The sequence below is a fragment of the Bombus vancouverensis genome, chromosome 6, assembly GCF_051014615.1.
Source record: "Bombus vancouverensis nearcticus chromosome 6, iyBomVanc1_principal, whole genome shotgun sequence".
In the NCBI taxonomy this organism is placed as follows: Eukaryota; Metazoa; Arthropoda; class Insecta; order Hymenoptera; family Apidae; genus Bombus; species Bombus vancouverensis.
In genome coordinates, this window is record NC_134916.1 from 12,448,603 (window position 1) to 12,465,696 (window position 17,094).

The window sequence follows — 17,094 nt, forward strand, 5'->3', positions numbered from 1 at the left end:
TCACGACGCGACGTCGTTCCAGTAGATTCGATAATAACGAAGAGCAGCGGATATAACGCGATCTTACGGTAACCGATTCCTTAGAATCTTCGCTTTTCTTACAAATTGGATTCGCTGGACGGTGCTAATAATTCGCCTCTCTGTCCCTGTTCTTTGCCTGCTATTCATCGCCGCTGGCGTACAATGCCCAAGCTTAAAGCCATAGATTCTTTCTGCAGGGAACTTCGATCGTTACCGCGGCTCTTCTTTTCCATTCGCTCGCCCCGCGGAACCGTTAACGAACGTTCGTTGATTCTCGGCTAAAGTTCCACGTAGTCGATGGTTTTGCACCGCTCGTTAATAAAATTAATTAGAACGACGTGGAACGAGTAACAAAGCCGCGTGACAGCAACTTTTGTAGCGACTTTGCGCTCGTCGAAAGAGCTGCCGCGCCGAACTTGCGTTAGGCATAGCGGCTTCACGCGATAATCTTGTTTCTTTTTTCACGTTGAAAATTATAACTAACGAGAGATTTATTTTCTTTTCGTGATGATGACGCAGCGAAGGAAGAGGAAGGGACAAAAGGGGGAGAAAAAAAAAAGAAAAGGAAGGGTCGGGGGTTTTGCAATTGGCCTTAGACGTCGTGATAACGAAAGATTGATCAGAGGACGTATTTTCTAACGCAAAGACAGCTCTGAGATAATGTTGCAAAGCGTTTCAGGCTTTTCTAATCAGATTTTATATTAGAATGTTTTATAGGTATAAATAAAAAAGGATGCTATATAAAAATATGTAAATGGCGTGGAACAAATCAAATGAAAAAGTTATAACGCGAAAAAGAATATAAACCTTTTATATCGTTAAACTTTTATGTGTGATAATCCTGGAAAAGAGGTATATTACACAAATTTGAATACGCGCGTTGAACTGATATGACGAGTCAATTGATTTATGAGATGAAATAAAATCAAAATGAACTTCCTAGGATAATACACTGAATTTTTTATCACTCTTCGTCGGTATTTTATCGATAGAAACGGCGAACGTTTTTAAACCGGCTATCGTAATTGCATCGATCGTAAACCCGTTCTTGCATTATAGCATAGTAACCGCAAATCCTTTATTGTTCCCTACTTCGAATTTCTATTATATCTCTTCAATAAATCTTCGAATGAATCGTGTTACGTTCTTTTCTTATTTATATCCATGAAACGAATCGATACATTTTGACTGGAAGAACCTTAAATAGTTTAATATATTTTGGTATCCTTTTGTTGATAATTCGGTAATGAGAATGGAACGATTATCGCCAGATTTTACACGTAGATTTTACACGAAATTTTTAGGTCGATACGACGTGGAACGAAGTCACGTGTGAAAATTTAAACTTCCCTCGACATTATTACATCGGCTGAATTAACGGACGGGTGGAAAGGGCTAGTGGCAAAAGGCGCACGCTTATATTTCACATTGGTCGTTATCGTGGAAACGACTGGCGTTTGCACACGATCTTTAAATGGAACCGAAGCAGACGCCTTGGCGAACCAGTGGACACGCCCGCCAGCTATCCGAATGAAATTGAACGGAGAGAACTCGTGTGTCGATACGGAACAACCGGTGCAGCGCGGCGGTTGTTTCCTTCTGGAGGAATCGGGTTTATCACAGAGTGAGCAGATTTTTTAAATTAAACTCGTAAAAAATTCATTGCACATACACCGGGATAGTTTTTTTTAATTTCACGCAAATACTATTCAATTATTCAATTTCTCTATGAAAGATATAGAATATCATGAAAATAATATTCGCAATATCTACAAGACACATGATACATACAGCGATTGCAAAAGTATGGTTCGTATTTTTCAATGAAACGTTTCTTTGCATCTTTTTCTATATTTCAACTGTTTTCTACTTACATCAGATTTTATATTTCATTTTGATGGTGTCTAATGTTTGTGCGAATATTCGTACATGCTTAGACTTAATCGATTAATATGATACAATGTTGTGCAAGCCAATACAAACCAAGACAATACATAGTTCTACCTTTGCTGTTTGCGTTGACTAATTTAACTATTTGCTGTTCGCAACTCTTGCAGTTGATGGAGCAACTTCTTTGCACACGTAAGATCGCTCAGATTCTTACAATCGCTGTCGCTGATCTTATTAATCGTTTGCTTAGAACGTTTAATATCGTATTGGAGTTTTTCTTTCTATTAGAACGTCCGGAAAGTTTCTTTCGTTTTATGAGGAAATAATAGACGCACAACGCTTTTTGTCTTATATTATTTTGTCGAATTACGTACGATCCATTTTGTTCTGTCGAGATAAACACCATGACATTTCACAGACTTGGTTTCACCTTTGTATGAAGGTGCACTGTTGTAAAAAACACGTTTGCGAAAGAAAGACACTTTTCGGACGACCTAATATCTGCCGATGTGTGCAGAATAAAAGAAAAACTTGCTACCTATGGACACGTGTAAGTCGACATCTAGACATGCACTTTTTACTGCATTGGTTATATCGATGTCGATGTGTGACACTTCGTGAAATTTCTGACTGTAAGCCCTAACTTCGTGTTCGAGGATTTGTCGTTGTGACAGGTATACAATGGACGAATCATTGTTTTTACCACTCTGCGATTAGTCAATCAAAATCTTAAGGGTATAAGAGTCGGTCGTAAATTCTTCTCGAGGTGTCTTCTATGGACAAAACGAGGAGATCTCGCGCGAAAAAGAAGCCATTGTTTCGAATCGAAAGCGAGATACCTTCGTCGATAGACCTGGCAGACTTCCTTCAGTCGGAAAAACAATTCGAAAACTGTCTTATTGTTCTCAAGGTAGCGCTCCTTACCGCCTGAAGGTAACGAAAGGTGTTGCTCTTCTATAGGTACCACCGATGGTAGTATCCATTTGAATTTCTTTTTTTTTTTTTGCTACTCGAACGAGAGAAATGAAAAAGAGAGGAATAAAGAAAGAGGGAGCGAGAGCTCCTCGTCAATTTCCTAATTTCCTTTCGTCTGGAAACTGGAGCGGCGAAGCATCGCGAATACACTGGCAGAAAATCGTTTCAAATCGACACACGAATGATTTGAAGTGGATTGAAAGTGCACCGAAAGTAAATCGAGCTTCGAACGTTTCTCCGGTAAGGACGAGAGGATGGTAGAAAGAAAGAGACAGGAAGGAGAGAAAGGAAAAGGGAAAAGAGGTTTCTGCACGGGTCACGTATGAGTATCGGCTCCTTAAACTAGAACGACCGCTTTTAACGAATAAATTTCTACTTCGGGGAAAAAAAGCTCGCGTGAGTCTGCGAATATTCGGCTTGCACTCTGATCTCCACGTACACGATAGGTAACCACACTTGAAATACAGCGCTTTGCAAAGCCTCGCTACGATGCACCAACCGAATGAGAGGATTTATAGCGTATGCATATTCTTCGTCTTTCTTTCTTCTTTTTCTCTTTCTTCTTCTTCGAGTGGAACGTTGGCACGCGCGAGCCACATGCTAGAAGAAACCTTCGATTGCATTACGATGGCACTTTCCACGTAGCTTCCGGAAACCGGGAAAATTTCTCTTCCATAGCGAGCCGATATTATCGTACGTCGAGTAGTCTCACGTGTCGCGGTCTCGATAATCTTTCTCTATGGCTATTGCGATCGTTATCATTGCGTCGCGGACCGCATTCTTTCCGAATACGGTTACGATCACGTCGAGTGCAGTCGAGAATATCAAATCGCGTATGTGCCCTCTTCCGATCCTGACCGGGCAAAGACTGCATAATGAGGTCTGTATCTCTTTCGAGACATTGCCGCGCTCTATCGTTGATTTATCTTCTGAACGCAAATTTTAGTAGGAATCGATGAACCTCAGGTTGTAGAAGTTTAAATCATTCGCGCATTAGCGGTATAAGAGAAATAACGAGGTCATAAAATTTATCAAGTTGGAAAGTACACGGCTCGTAAAGTAAAAGCGCAGTTCGAACGCGGAAACAGGAATTTGATAAGACATACACATGCAATAGGAGATAATAAGGTGTTCGAGTACTTGTCAGGAGCGAACGTTGTTAATTCGTTATTATCAGAATTAATTTTTCCTCTGTAGTTTGGTTAATTAAGATTAATATTTCAGCCGTAATACTTGTCATATAGTGATTACTACGAAGCAGAAAAGAAGACAGGGGATTTTACCGCGTAATTTTAGTGAAAAATTGAAAGCAAACGTCAGAAGCCGTATCGATCAGCTTCAATAACGTCGCAATATTACTTTTAAATATTTCCTTTGTTTAAATATTTTCTTAATTTATATAGAAGCAAATAATTCGTCTTTAAGTAATCGAGCATTAATTATATATCGGATACCAAAATTGAAAAATCTGTGAGAAGTAGAGTTGATCGACTTCGCTTATATATAACTTGATAAACTATATTTACAACTTGAAATCCAATTTGCATTTTTAAGCTCGTACTACTTACGGCTAGATCAATCCACGTATACATATTTAAGGGATTAATTTATATTCTCTTCCATTAAAAAAAAAAAAAAAGATAAACAAGGTAAACTCGGACCTATATCCGGGCTTCGACAGGCATATAGGCGTTCCTCCATCCACTTTCGTCGATTCTGCGCGAACTTGGCCAACTCCGCGACGACCTAAATCTCCTTTTCTGCTTTTAAGCTTCAAGCATCATCCTGGACGCTACTTGCACCCTGTTCTGCATGTACGTTATCCATGTGCTTATATATTTATGCGCCGTTGAGCGGATACGACCGTACGTCGACGCGATAAACTCGCAACTTTGAACTCTGTTAGTATCACGTGCTCTAGAAGAATGGTAATGTTCAACGACTAGCTTTCACTCGTTCGGACTATATTACTCTTTGTCGTGGGATTCTTCGTGCGCGATCCTCTACGATTTCAATCTTCACGATCAAAGTCACCGATTAGGTCGAACTTACTTCATGACTCAAGGTAAAGACTTGTTGCTCCGCGGTATAAAAGATCTCTGTCACTTTGTCTTCTGTTAAAACTCTTCAGAAAGATCTTAATCTGCTCACTGTTCATTAAAACGACGAAACTTGAGAAAAAGTTGCCTTACACGCAGATTTTCTATATTATAATTATCATGTTTCGTTTTATAAAGGAAATATAGAAACAGTTGCTACGAACAACATTTACGTCAATTATGCATAAATTTCAGGTTTTTGAAATATACTCGGGAAGGAAATTTTGATCTGAGAAATCAGCTACGTCTCGTATTTCCTTTTTAATAGACGAAGACAGGATTATTGATCTGTTGGATTAAAAAAAGTTCTGTTGGCTAGGAAAGTGTCTAAAGTGTTGAATATTTCAATGTCAACTATCCAGTAACATCACAAAACAAGTGATAAAACACATGGACCTATAAATTATTAATATTTATCTCTTGATCCATCGTGCCGTAGATTTTGAAACAAGTAATTCGATACAACGGTTACAAATCTTAACAGCGCAGCGAAAGAGTTCAATTTTGGTTAATAGCGTCGGTGCAAATTTGGAAAATTATTGGAATTTTTGTGAGAACCTCGCGAGCCTTTCGCTCAAGTCGAATATCTGAAACGACCGAAACGTCTATGGTCCGTAGTCTCTTAGTGCATACGTTCTTTCTCTCGAAAAGAACATTTGAAAAGGGTTGTGACGTGGAAACCGCTTTGCACCCTTTTCTTTCCCAGTGGAAGACCAGTGGCCCACCTTTTGCGGTCTAGCGGCACGGAACGGCCTAGGTAATTAAATATTTCCGCACGGCAATGAACGTTATAAACAGAGTCGTTGAACGACGTAATTACAAGCTGCTGTCCAAGCGAGTTATCAGGTTCGCAGAGGAATATTTTCCGCGTTTCCGGTGAAAAAGCGAGTCCGCTTTCGTTCACCAAACAGTTGTCGGACCACGGTTTAATAGGCGTACAAGCAACCAGCGATAATTACGGAGCTTAAACATTTCGCAGAAGAAAGCAACGTTCGTGAATTTTTGTCCGGTCTGTTCTGGCTCCTTGGCTCGTACGCGAATTGTCGCCACTCGAACGCTCGTTTGTGTACGTTTTAATTGAATATCCGATGCGGAAACACGGTAATAATAACCCTGATGAAAAAAAATATTTTGTCCTTTTTATCGAAGAGCGAGATGAAAACGTAGAGAACAGTCACCGGAGATTTGCCGCATATATATATTTTTTTTTTAATGAAGCGAAACACAACCGTCGACTCTTTGTTTCCGCGTACGTTCCTCGCATACGAACGAAAAAGCTCGGCCACGATACACGAATTGGCCAGTCGCGAAAATTCCGACGAACGGTTTCATCCATTTTTACGGTTTCGCGAACAACAGGGCGATGCTCATCGCGCGATTGTTACGTAAGCCCTTGTGAACTCTTTTCGTGGCCTTTGCCGAGGAAAAATGCAAACTATTATACAGGGCACAATAGGCTCGACGAGGCTTTCACTCGTTATCGGTAACGAATCGCCTTCGGGTCGTCGACAATCGGCGAAATCGTTCGTGTTCCATTTCCTCCCGTGGTGGTATCCTTTTATAGAGACGATACGTCCGAGGACTTCTCGAATTTCTATCGCGACCCAGGGGATGAAAGACTCTCTCCTTGCCCATGGTCGACAGGGCTGACGCAGAGAAGACCGTAATTTGCACCAACAAAAGAATCATTCTTTCTCTCGTCTTTACCACGATTCGTTGGCTTATTTTTGACAGGTCGCTAGAAACGTCGTTGCACGACAGTGACAGATCTATACTTTGAGGAAAAAAAGCATACATCGATAGACGGTTCGATAGTCGGCCCGACTATGTCTCGACTCTAAGTGCAAAGCAACTCGAAAGAATTTTTATTGCTTTGTAATTGTTTCTACGTTTACAAATGCACCACACCGTGGAAAGAACGAAAACTCCCGTTGGTTGTTCGAAGCAGAGGGGATCTTTGCCTGGTTTCGATGGATCATTCGAGTGAAATTTTACGACGACGAGGGATCATTGTTGCTTTTCGATTCGAGAGGCTATCGAGTGGTGAGAGACATCGATAGAGTCGCGTGCCAACGAAATACGCAAAGGCAGGCGTTGGGACGTGTACGGATGGAAGTAGCGAAAGGAGACGCGAGGCATTGTTTCACAGCCACGAGAAGTGGAAATTCGTATCTACTTCGAAGTAACTTGAGAAAGTGGTAGACCAATAGCCACTGGCCATCCTCGAGATAAATTTCATCCTGCTTTTATTCCTTTCACACCTTGCGTTCTCCTTCTTCGCCGCCTCTCTTCAATCGCTTCGCCACTTCCCTTTTCTCTTTCTTCCTTCATTAACGTCTTTTCTTTCGCACTCGTGAAACTTTCTCATTACCTCTGAGAAAACACGCGACTCTCGAGTTTCTTCGAATCGAATCGCGGCTCTTCTTCCCTTCAGAGGAGATAAAGGAACGATTTTAAGTCGCATCGTCATCAAATATCTTCGCCAATACTATTTTCATATTCCATCCTTTCATCGCTTGTACGTTCTTGTCCGCGTGTTTGTTCGTACGCGGTGAACGGACGTTGCGCATTGAGCGCGAGTTGTTGCAGCGTGTTAGGTTTTCGCGGTCGATCGTATCAAAAATCGCGTCGTGCCATCGTTTCTTTTGTCATCGGCGAGTTTCTGCGAAACTCTGGCGCACGTTTGTTGCTGAAATTTTAGCGTAACGAATTTTACATCGCGCCAACGAAAAACAATTTGCTCCTCTATTTTCCCGCGAGGAAGTTACTGCGGTTGCTCGCGCGTTTTTCCTTTTCATTGTTCGGCAAAATTCATCAATTTGGAGAAACAAGAAAAAGTAGAGACGAGTTGATCAAAAAAACCGAACGATAGAAATATGTGACGTGGAAAATAAACTTTCGTCGACTGATTCGATTTCGTGGATGGCAACGATGTATGGCTACGAAATTGAGAAACGATTCGTTTGTGGAATCCAAGGAAAGTTTGGCCCTCCGTAGAGAGATGGAAAAGCAAGCGTTTTCGGACGATTCGACGCTCGATCGCAAATTGGACAGGACACACGGACGACGTTCCTTTCAAGCTTAATTCCGGTGTAATTAGAGGCATGCTTCGGCTATAGAATGTCGTCCATGCGCGTCGTTACGACGACATTGTTCTCCGCTGGCTATAAATTCGTACCTTGCGATGCTTCAATAGAGCACTCGAGTTAACGATTACACTAGAGTTTTCAGTTATTCATTAAAATTTCAACAATTTTATGAGACGCACGCCAAAAATTCAAGTACCAAGGGCTGGAGAGGTGGAACGGGTCTCTGTAGATTTTACAGGCAACGTTAGCATCCCTAAACGCGAACTCGCTTATGTATACCTCGTTTTAAATTCCACTTGTAATCGTTTCACTACGATCGAATCACGCTGTTTCATGATATACAGGATAACTCAGGTGTTCACACAGAACGGTGTTAGAATATTATACAAATAATAGTTAGAGGATGTTACATAAATCGTAGACTCGTAAGTCCTTTGTTAAAAACTTATAATTAGAACGCAGATGCTTGTGTAGATTCACATTTCTACTTATTAATTTAATTAAGGAAATGAAATGTAGGTAGATGTTTGTTTCGCTATACTTTAGATATTTTTTTTAGGTATTTTTCCATGTTCTATGCATTCTATATATTTCTCGAATTTTTATATTTTCTATAAAGCCATAAATATTCGCAATTTAATTGTAACAAAAATATGAAATGAGAACGAACTGACATTTTATTCGATAAAGCATAAAAACAGATTGGCGATGTTCAAGTTATTCCCGTTTTAAATTGTCGCCCATTCTTATAAATGGTTGACGTCTGTGACAAATTTAATTTATTACATCACGAACTTCTTATCGATTTCCTTTAATTTCACCGAATGCATTACAAATTCATTACATTAATCCTTGACGCGTACCAATTTTTGCCTCGTAATAAATTTTCTTCCGAATGATTAAACAATCGTTCTATTTAAAATAATCCACCATTTAGGCATACATTACTAGCATACACGATTCTCGTTGACATATTCATCGTTCAGATAAAATAATTAATAATCACGTACTACATAACGTTCACTATTCGCTATATTAAAAAGAAAGTCAGCTTAATTCCATATGTCGTATTTCTATCTATAAAATCTATACTGACCTACATTTATGTGATTTTCTTCTCGTCTTTCTATTTAGTACTACTTTCTAGTGAAACTTTATGTAAACTCCTAAAAACCTACAGATCCCAAGCTTCGTCGTTCTCCCTTTCTCCGTTAAATTGGCAAATCCCAAGATCGAACCTCAAAATCCTCCAATCTTTATTTACAGAAACTAGCATTGTTTCGCAAGAAAAGCTACCTGCGTATGGTACAGAGCTGTCGATTTTAAATTGCGTCTCTCTCTCTCTCTCTTTTTTGTAGTAAAAAATTTATAGATCATAAAATTGTAATCTTAGAGCAATTTCCTTTTACTCACCCGTCTATCAATGGCACGTCTCTGAGAATTCTGCGAGCTGCCGCGAGACGATCTCCTGCGTGGGCAGCGAGCAAAATCCTCGTCAGTAGCTGACCAAGGACCATCACGCCCACCACCATCCTCATCCTCCTCCTCGCTGGACCCGCAGCTCTTCCTTACTAATGTCCTCATGCCATCACCGTCGGCTGACCGGCTCACCCGCAGGATATCCCTCCTAACAACGATTCTACAATTTCCCGTTTGTCGTGTTCGGCCCCTTTTCACTCGGACGTTACCGTTTTCTCACCCTTCTTACTCGTCACGATTCATTCTCGCGGAACTCGTCGGCAGTAGAACGTAACTCTCAGCGAACACGAAATTTCCAATCGTCCAGTTACAGATCCGAGAACGTCGTCTGAATTCCGTTCTATTATCGTCGCACTAACCTTTTACTACAGCGTTCTTGACAGTTGCAGATCATAAGATCTTTTTCTTCTTAAATTTCTGTTTGTCCTCTGGGCATTTGCGTTCGTACATCTTTGTAGATTCCTGTGGGTTATCGTTCGGTTAACAAACTTTCTTAGCGAGTCTTTTGTTGGTTCAACTACGCGGTCGTTGTTGATAAACTTTTTATGTCACCGTTATTTAACTTTGTTCTCGGTACTCGATACTTCAGTTAAAAAAGTTCCACGAATCGTTTATTCTGCTTCTTTCTCTGCTCGCATTTCTGGCGGCGTTTTAGCATTGTCTTTTTTTTTTATACAACCACCAGCGTACTGTCCTCTTCTTATCTTTACGTCCGCTCGCCACAGGATGCGCGTCGACTGCTTTTAATTTCCCCGCAGTGGCGCGGCCCCGATAGGAATGCACTTTTTAACGAAAAGTTTCAACCCGTGGTTCAACGATGATGCGCGTTTATCGAATTTTTCTTACTTAACTGGCCACCTCGTTCCATCTCGAATCTTTATATAAAGATCTCGAAAATCGTAGCCAATTCCTTCCTTTCACAGACATTCAACCACCAATTTTCCTTCCTATAATCGCCACACCGAATCACCTTTCGAAGCTCGTCCCCATCGATCGGCTCAGTTCTTCATGGTCCTCGAGAGGTTATAAAGAGCTTGATGGAATCAGGTAACCGCCCTTTCGGAGGCTACAATTTGCACAGTGCCTGCTTCGACGACCAGATCTCGGCTTTTGGTCAGAATCTCGGCCTAGGGCGAGAATGTTGCGAGGAAATTGAACTGTTCCCGCGGAAACACTTGGCGGCGACTGTTTGCTAATTACGTTGAAGCACGTTGGGGACTCGAGGGTCTTGACTCTGTCCAAATTATTTGGCCTCGCGAATTCACGATGAGTATCTCCAGCTCGTTACCACGAACCACGCGACTCGCGATGATCTTCGTGATTTTATTTTTTAAAACACTGCCAGTCATTGGCCGTTGTCGTCGAACACCGCGTGATTACCACGAGTGCGCTAAAGGATGAAAATTAATTAGCAGCGTGAAAAGATGGGCAGGCAAGGCAGAGGCGAAACGTACAGCCGGCTGGTCGAACAGGTCGAGCGTGAAAAACTCGTTTTGCTCGATCGTCTTCTTTTTGGGAATTGGGTGGAACCGGTGTTCCCGGACGGTACGGTGATGTACGATCCGTGTCCCTTTAACGTTGTCGGATCGAACCACGCTCCCGTGCGGTCTTTTTCATTTGCGACCGCCGCGCGGTCATCTGCACGCACTGGTGATACTTCATGATCGTCGACGGTATCGCGGTCCACTGTCACAGACCTCGATCGTAAATCTGTCCCAATTAATTCGGTACTCGATTAAGTCTCGCGATTAATTACGCAATCTCCGAGTTAGGGGAGGATGGTTTCCTCCTGTTTGCGTGTTGCACTATCTCTCTCTCTCTCTCTCTTTCTCTCCCTCTCTCTCTGTCTCTCCTTCTCCCTCTATCTCGATCAGGCCGCCTATCTTTCTGGTTCAGCCAACACCAGTAGCGAATGATGGATCGTCCAATCCGACGCGGATACCTTTTTTCCAGTCTCTTTGATTGCGTCCGCGTGCACGATCTTCTCTCTCATGAGGTTTTCCACGCGACCGAACGAACGATCGTTCCGCAGAGGCTTCCAGTCGAACGATGCATTACTGCAATCCGAGGATGGAAAAAAAGAGTTGAGGGTCGAAACACGCGAGGATTTTATCGTTTGACGCTTTTGAAATTTTGTCACTCTCTCTCTCTTTCTCTCTCTCTCTCGCTCTCACCCTCTCTCTGTCGCTCGCTCTATTTCGATTCGTTGATTCTGAAGGAATCTAATCGCTCTCAAAGGCAATTACCGCGTAGTCGCGTTTTTTCGTACGGTATCACAGAGTATGAATCCGATTAACAATTGAACGGCTTAGAGGAACGCGATGGAAACAGGCGACGCCGTTTGCAACGAGGCCGTTAACGTCGACTGCGACTAATGAGTTAGCCTGTTCATAATTATCGGCATACATGGTCGTATAGTTTCGTAACCGGTTATCAGCGTGATACACGATATTTATCTGTATGACAGGTGATTAATTAGCGCTAACGGCGTTAACGATCACGCCCTTTGATCCTCCTTCACAAGGTGACCAATGATCTCGTGGCTCGTCTAGCTTCCCAAGATTCATCCTTCGCCGTGAATTTTTAAATAATTTTTAAATAACGCGAGATCACTCTGCTTTACGATTTACAAACGACCGAAATCCAGCCGATGAAACTACGAAGCTTCCCCGATCACAATTTCAATTAACAATCGTTCTACTTCAATTGCTAATCGGAAGCATTTTCTCGTTAATTTCCGATTAGTTCTTCGTCGCGCGTGAACCACTTGCAATGGAGCATCAATTGGAGAACAAGCGTGGCTCGTAAAAAACAATGCTCGCTATTGCGTACCGTGTAAAATTACTAGTAGCAGAGAAAGAGAGAGAGAAAGAGAGATAAAGAGAAGTACAAAAATTCTGGTTGCGGCGAAAGCGCGTGTGAAAGTTCTGCGGAAAACTTGTTCGCGAAACTTTGGACCGCAATCGGGAACGGAAGTTTCGCCGCGTAAATCGTTGGGAAAACGGAAGCACGGACAGTACCGGTATAAGATCGAAACTTTCACTGGAGAACCTTTTGTTTCCGGTGCGCGTCGCGTCGTTGATCCTCTTGCAAGGGGTCTGTGAGAGGGTGTTAGCACGGCGTCCAAGTCACGCGGCCCCGATCACTGGTTGTTCGCGGTCCGGAGTTGAAGACCCGACTGATGGAAACGTACGCAGAAACTCGGTATAGCCGAGGGCGCAGGCGCTCCCGTACCTCTCTACGATCGTCCTCTCTTCCATTGAGATCCGCTCCCCTATCTCTCTGCCTTCTCTTCCGGAACCCGCTATCCCCTTCGACACTTCGTATTCCGATCCCACGTATTCCTCTGTTTGCCGGCCGTCTGCATATAGGCACATCGGTCGACGAACGCGCGATCTGCCAAGCTTTTTCGAATCGTTTCTAATCGGAGCATTCTTTTAAGTATACTCTCGTTCGTAAGTATTAAGACACCTGGTGATCTCGTACGAAACGCGACTGTTGCGTCGCGAATCCTCGCACGAGCAGCTCGTTATTCGCAGCTTTTGATATAGCAGAAAAGTAAGAGCGAACTGTACGATTGCTAAAGAACTTTGTTGTGTAATTATAACGCGCGATCTGGCATGCTTTTTTGAGTAGATTTCAGCCTTCGTTCGTCCTTTTACGTACGCTTCCGCTTACGAGCGTTAGGACAGTTGCTGATTTCATACGGAACGCGACTTGTTGTATAAATCCTCGCACGAGCAGCTCGTTATTCGCAGCTTTTGATGTAGCAGAAAGGAAAGAGTGGACTGTGTGATTACTAAAGAAGTTTGTTTCGTGACGAAGCGAGTACAACACGAGATTATGCGAATTATGTATTCAAGTTTTCACAAGTGTCCTAATCCTAATACTGCAAATGCACGTGTGTGTATTTTGGCAACAAGAATTCGGGAGGAAAGCAGACGGCGTCACGGTTACGCCGATTTAGATATTCTTTGTGCGATCTCGCCACCAACCAACAGCCAGTCGCTGCTTTACAGCCCCGTAAAGAGGATCGTGTCGCCTTGATTCCTTTTTTACGGCTTAGCCCACGATATGCGACCGACTTTTCGACGAATTGTTTCACAGACGAAGGGTTTCGTGGTCGATCTTCTTCGCTGCTTTATTTTTGGTTTTATGGCAGGCTGATCCATGGAAGTTGATGCTTGTCGATGATTCTGTTGGAGAGAATATTCATTAATGCTAGACTTTTGTTGGTGTAATAAAAAACTTCATTTTTGTCACCCCCTTTTATCGATTGAACTTGAACACAGGATGCTTTATTAGTATTGTAGGTGGGCTATAATGACGTAGAATATATGTATATAGAACGAGACACGAAAGTATTTGATCACTTAACGTGGAAAACTTTTATGGATGGGTGCTACATAAAAGTTTGTGTAACTTCGTTAGCATTGTAACGCGACAGGACTGTTTCGGTTATCTTGGTATAGTTTGAAACAAACTGGCAAAGGTATAACGAACTACATAAGGGTTGCAGAATATTTACTGCAAAATATGCATTTTGTAAAAGTTACACAAGTATTTGACGCACTGCGAATATACTGAAATTATTTCTTATTTCTACACGATACAATTATTTATATTTGGAATAATGGGAAATGAATACCAGATATCAGATTTAAATTAACTGTGAAAAACCAAGTCAAGATTAGATGTTCAAGAATTAACCTTTGAAGCTAAGGGATAATCTCGCTTTCTGATTATTCTTGTCTCTCTTTTAATCTGAGATTAGAGACATTGTTGACATATAAGAAACCCTGAAAATCAATAGCCATGGTGGTTACACGGGATGAATCTAATTTCTTCAGAAGTGTACGGATCCACCTGGCGAATACACTTTTTCAGTCATCGCGTCGCTTCTATCAAGTTACTGCTTATTCCGTTAGCCTGGTTTAACCGTTCCCTGGTCTATTCCTCTCTGTTTCCTCCTCTCTGCTCCTTTCACACGCTGCCAGTCAGCAGGACGTTCATTCGTCTCACGGCCGGACCAATGCAAATTTTGAAAAGGTGTCGCGACCATAAATCAGTTTAACGTGTATGTATCCGCATTTGCCTGGCTGTGAAGGCTCGTGTATTCCGCGTTGTCGTCGTCTGCCTTCCGCTATTACACGACACTCAGGAAACTGGAAAACTCGATTCGCTTCACGATCACGACTTAATTAACAAAATTACGATGTTTCGGCTAAGAGCTTCGATTATCGCGTAACACGCGCAATAATACGCGTCGATCAATCACCCCTTGTACATGTTCGTTCCGGTTTCGTGGGTCAATTCCTCGCCGATCGGAAGCTCCTTTCGAAAATTCATAATTAATCCCATCAATGTCACAAGGTCGGTTCCACTAGCTGTGAAATACCATCGTCCCCGGGGAATATGAATTTCAAATGGGCTATAGAGGCCTGGTTACCGGGATTCGATCGTTATTTCGAAGCCGGCCCCACGAATTTATCGAAAATCATTAAAAAGCCGAAAGTAGAACGCCGTGTCGAGGGGCCGAACAGAAAAATTCACGCTGCAGATTTTCCCTTTTTTTCCCGTTGTCCGACTATCTGGCTGCTTGGTCGCGATTCCGAGTGTAATTACCGGTACGACGTGGAATAATTATTATCGCGTGGTGTTAACGAGGAGAAACGGCGCTAGTCCGCGCGTGGAAAACGCTGGTCTAGTCGGAAATACTCGTCGTATAAATGCACGTGTAAAATCGCGTCCGCCGCGATGATCGTCTGTTTGTCCCAACGACGACGGTGACTCGATGATGAAACGAGGCTGCATACGAGATCACGCGCACCGGAAACGGCTGGTACTTTACGTTTCCCGAATCGCCGGTTTTTTCCTCGGCTCATGGTCAATTTGGCGTGCTCGAGCAGATGCAATTTGCGCAGCACAGTCTCGTCGAGACTGGCGATGATCCAACGAAACGACTCACCCTGACGCGACGACACTCGATTATCGCTGGACGTGGCGTGAGAAGTATAAATGGCGCGCGTCTGAATAGGAAACGCAACATTGTAACACGAATAGGTTAGCCTGATACAGGGTGTATCGTAATTTTCGATCCTGAGTTGGTAGCGTACAGTAGTTGGCGAAGGTATTTTAACGTTTCATCGTAGAAAATTTGTACTTTTATTATATATGATTGTAATAAAATTTTGTCGTTTAATTTTATTATATAAAATATCTCGAAATTCATTGATAATCTTGATAAATATCTTGAGATTGATGTAAAATATCTGGAAGGAAAGAAAGCGTCGACATAATAATAACTAGAGTGCAGGTTTTTGTGCATTTACAGGGAATTTGAAAGGGAATTGCACAAGATGCACACGATATACAAAAATAAGTATAGCGTTTTCTACAATACTTGGTAGGTAAAATTAATTTTCTACCGATGTTCCTACTTTCTCACTCATGTCCCCAAAAATATGAATTTTCATAAAATTTCACAGTCTAATCGTAAGAGTTCCGCCTTCTTACAGTACTGGTGTTTCAAAAAACTTCGTACAGCACGTAGAATATATTCGTAAGATTTCGTCTATTCGAAGGCACGTAAAATATATTGTTCGAATACTTTCATGAGATATCGTATGGAATAACCAGAATCCATCGAGTAAAAAAGGACGAACGATAGAATAATCGAGCAGCTGGTATCGTTCACGCAATTCCGATACGACCCGAATGGCGCGTATTTTCGTATCTTCGATTTTGACACAATGTTGCTGGCTAAATGATCGAAACGTAGTTACCGGATTCGTTGCAGGGAATTTCGGCATTTTTTTGGTGTGTGTGTTGGGAATGTTATCGTAGTATCGATTCGGACTTCGTTTCGCGCGACGGATCAGGGATGTAAAAACGATATAAAAAAAGTTCCATGCAAATACCGATCCTGTTCGACTGCACGTCCCGATCGTAGTTATATTCGCGTACAGCGAATTACAGGTCGTTCGAAGTAGAAACAGTTGCAAACTATGTGCGACTATGTACACGGTACTCTTCTAATAATAATTACATTAGCCTGGTGAGATCGTTCTGAGAACGTTTCTAGTCATCGGACCGCTGTTAGCCGAAAGTTGAAGCTAGTTATCCTGGTCAAGTTTGTAGGAAACATCAGCGAAACGTAAATGCTGAATTGATATTTTTCTACGCGAAACATTCGCCTGAACGAGAGATTGAAACATCTGCGCCAGCAAATTCGTCCTAAACGATATTGCATCGTGTTATATTAAACAACGTGCAGTTATCAAGAAGAAAAACGCTAGGAAGAGGAACAAAGCCCAGCATTCGCAAATCCATAGAACCATCTCATGACCGATTCTACTCGAGATAAATCTACTGTCACGTGTCAGAGCGTACGTGAGCGTAATTAGAATTTACGAAATCGGAGTAAGTCGTCGATGCGTATCTCTCACCAAACCGATTTTTCCCTGAAATGATCTGGCTCTAAATTTTCTCCGTTATATGTATACATATAGCGATCTCGTAAATTATTTTTGCTTTTAAAC

At 42.1% G+C, this 17,094-nt stretch overlaps 1 protein-coding gene and 1 long non-coding RNA gene across 4 annotated transcripts in view; one reads left to right on the forward strand and one right to left on the reverse strand.

Annotated features, from left to right (window-relative positions):
• Positions 1–13,612, reverse strand: part of LOC117155664 (dipeptidase 1) — a 77,092-nt gene extending 63,480 nt beyond the window's left edge. The window contains exons 1-2 of one of the 3 annotated variants that reach the window (XM_033331885.2): positions 12,605–13,612; positions 9,488–11,610 (exon numbers count right to left, since the gene is read on the reverse strand). In XM_033331885.2, coding sequence (XP_033187776.1) covers positions 9,488–9,612 — 125 coding nt within the window. In that variant the 5' untranslated portion in view covers positions 9,613–11,610; positions 12,605–13,612. Of the gene's footprint in view, positions 1–9,487; positions 11,611–12,443 lie in introns of all 3 variants that reach the window. The other 2 variants (XM_033331886.2, XM_033331884.2) reach the window with 2 other exon arrangements.
• Positions 1–17,094, forward strand: part of LOC143302885 (uncharacterized) — a 210,916-nt gene that overhangs the window by 69,130 nt on the left and 124,692 nt on the right. The gene's annotated exons all lie outside the window — the stretch shown is intronic.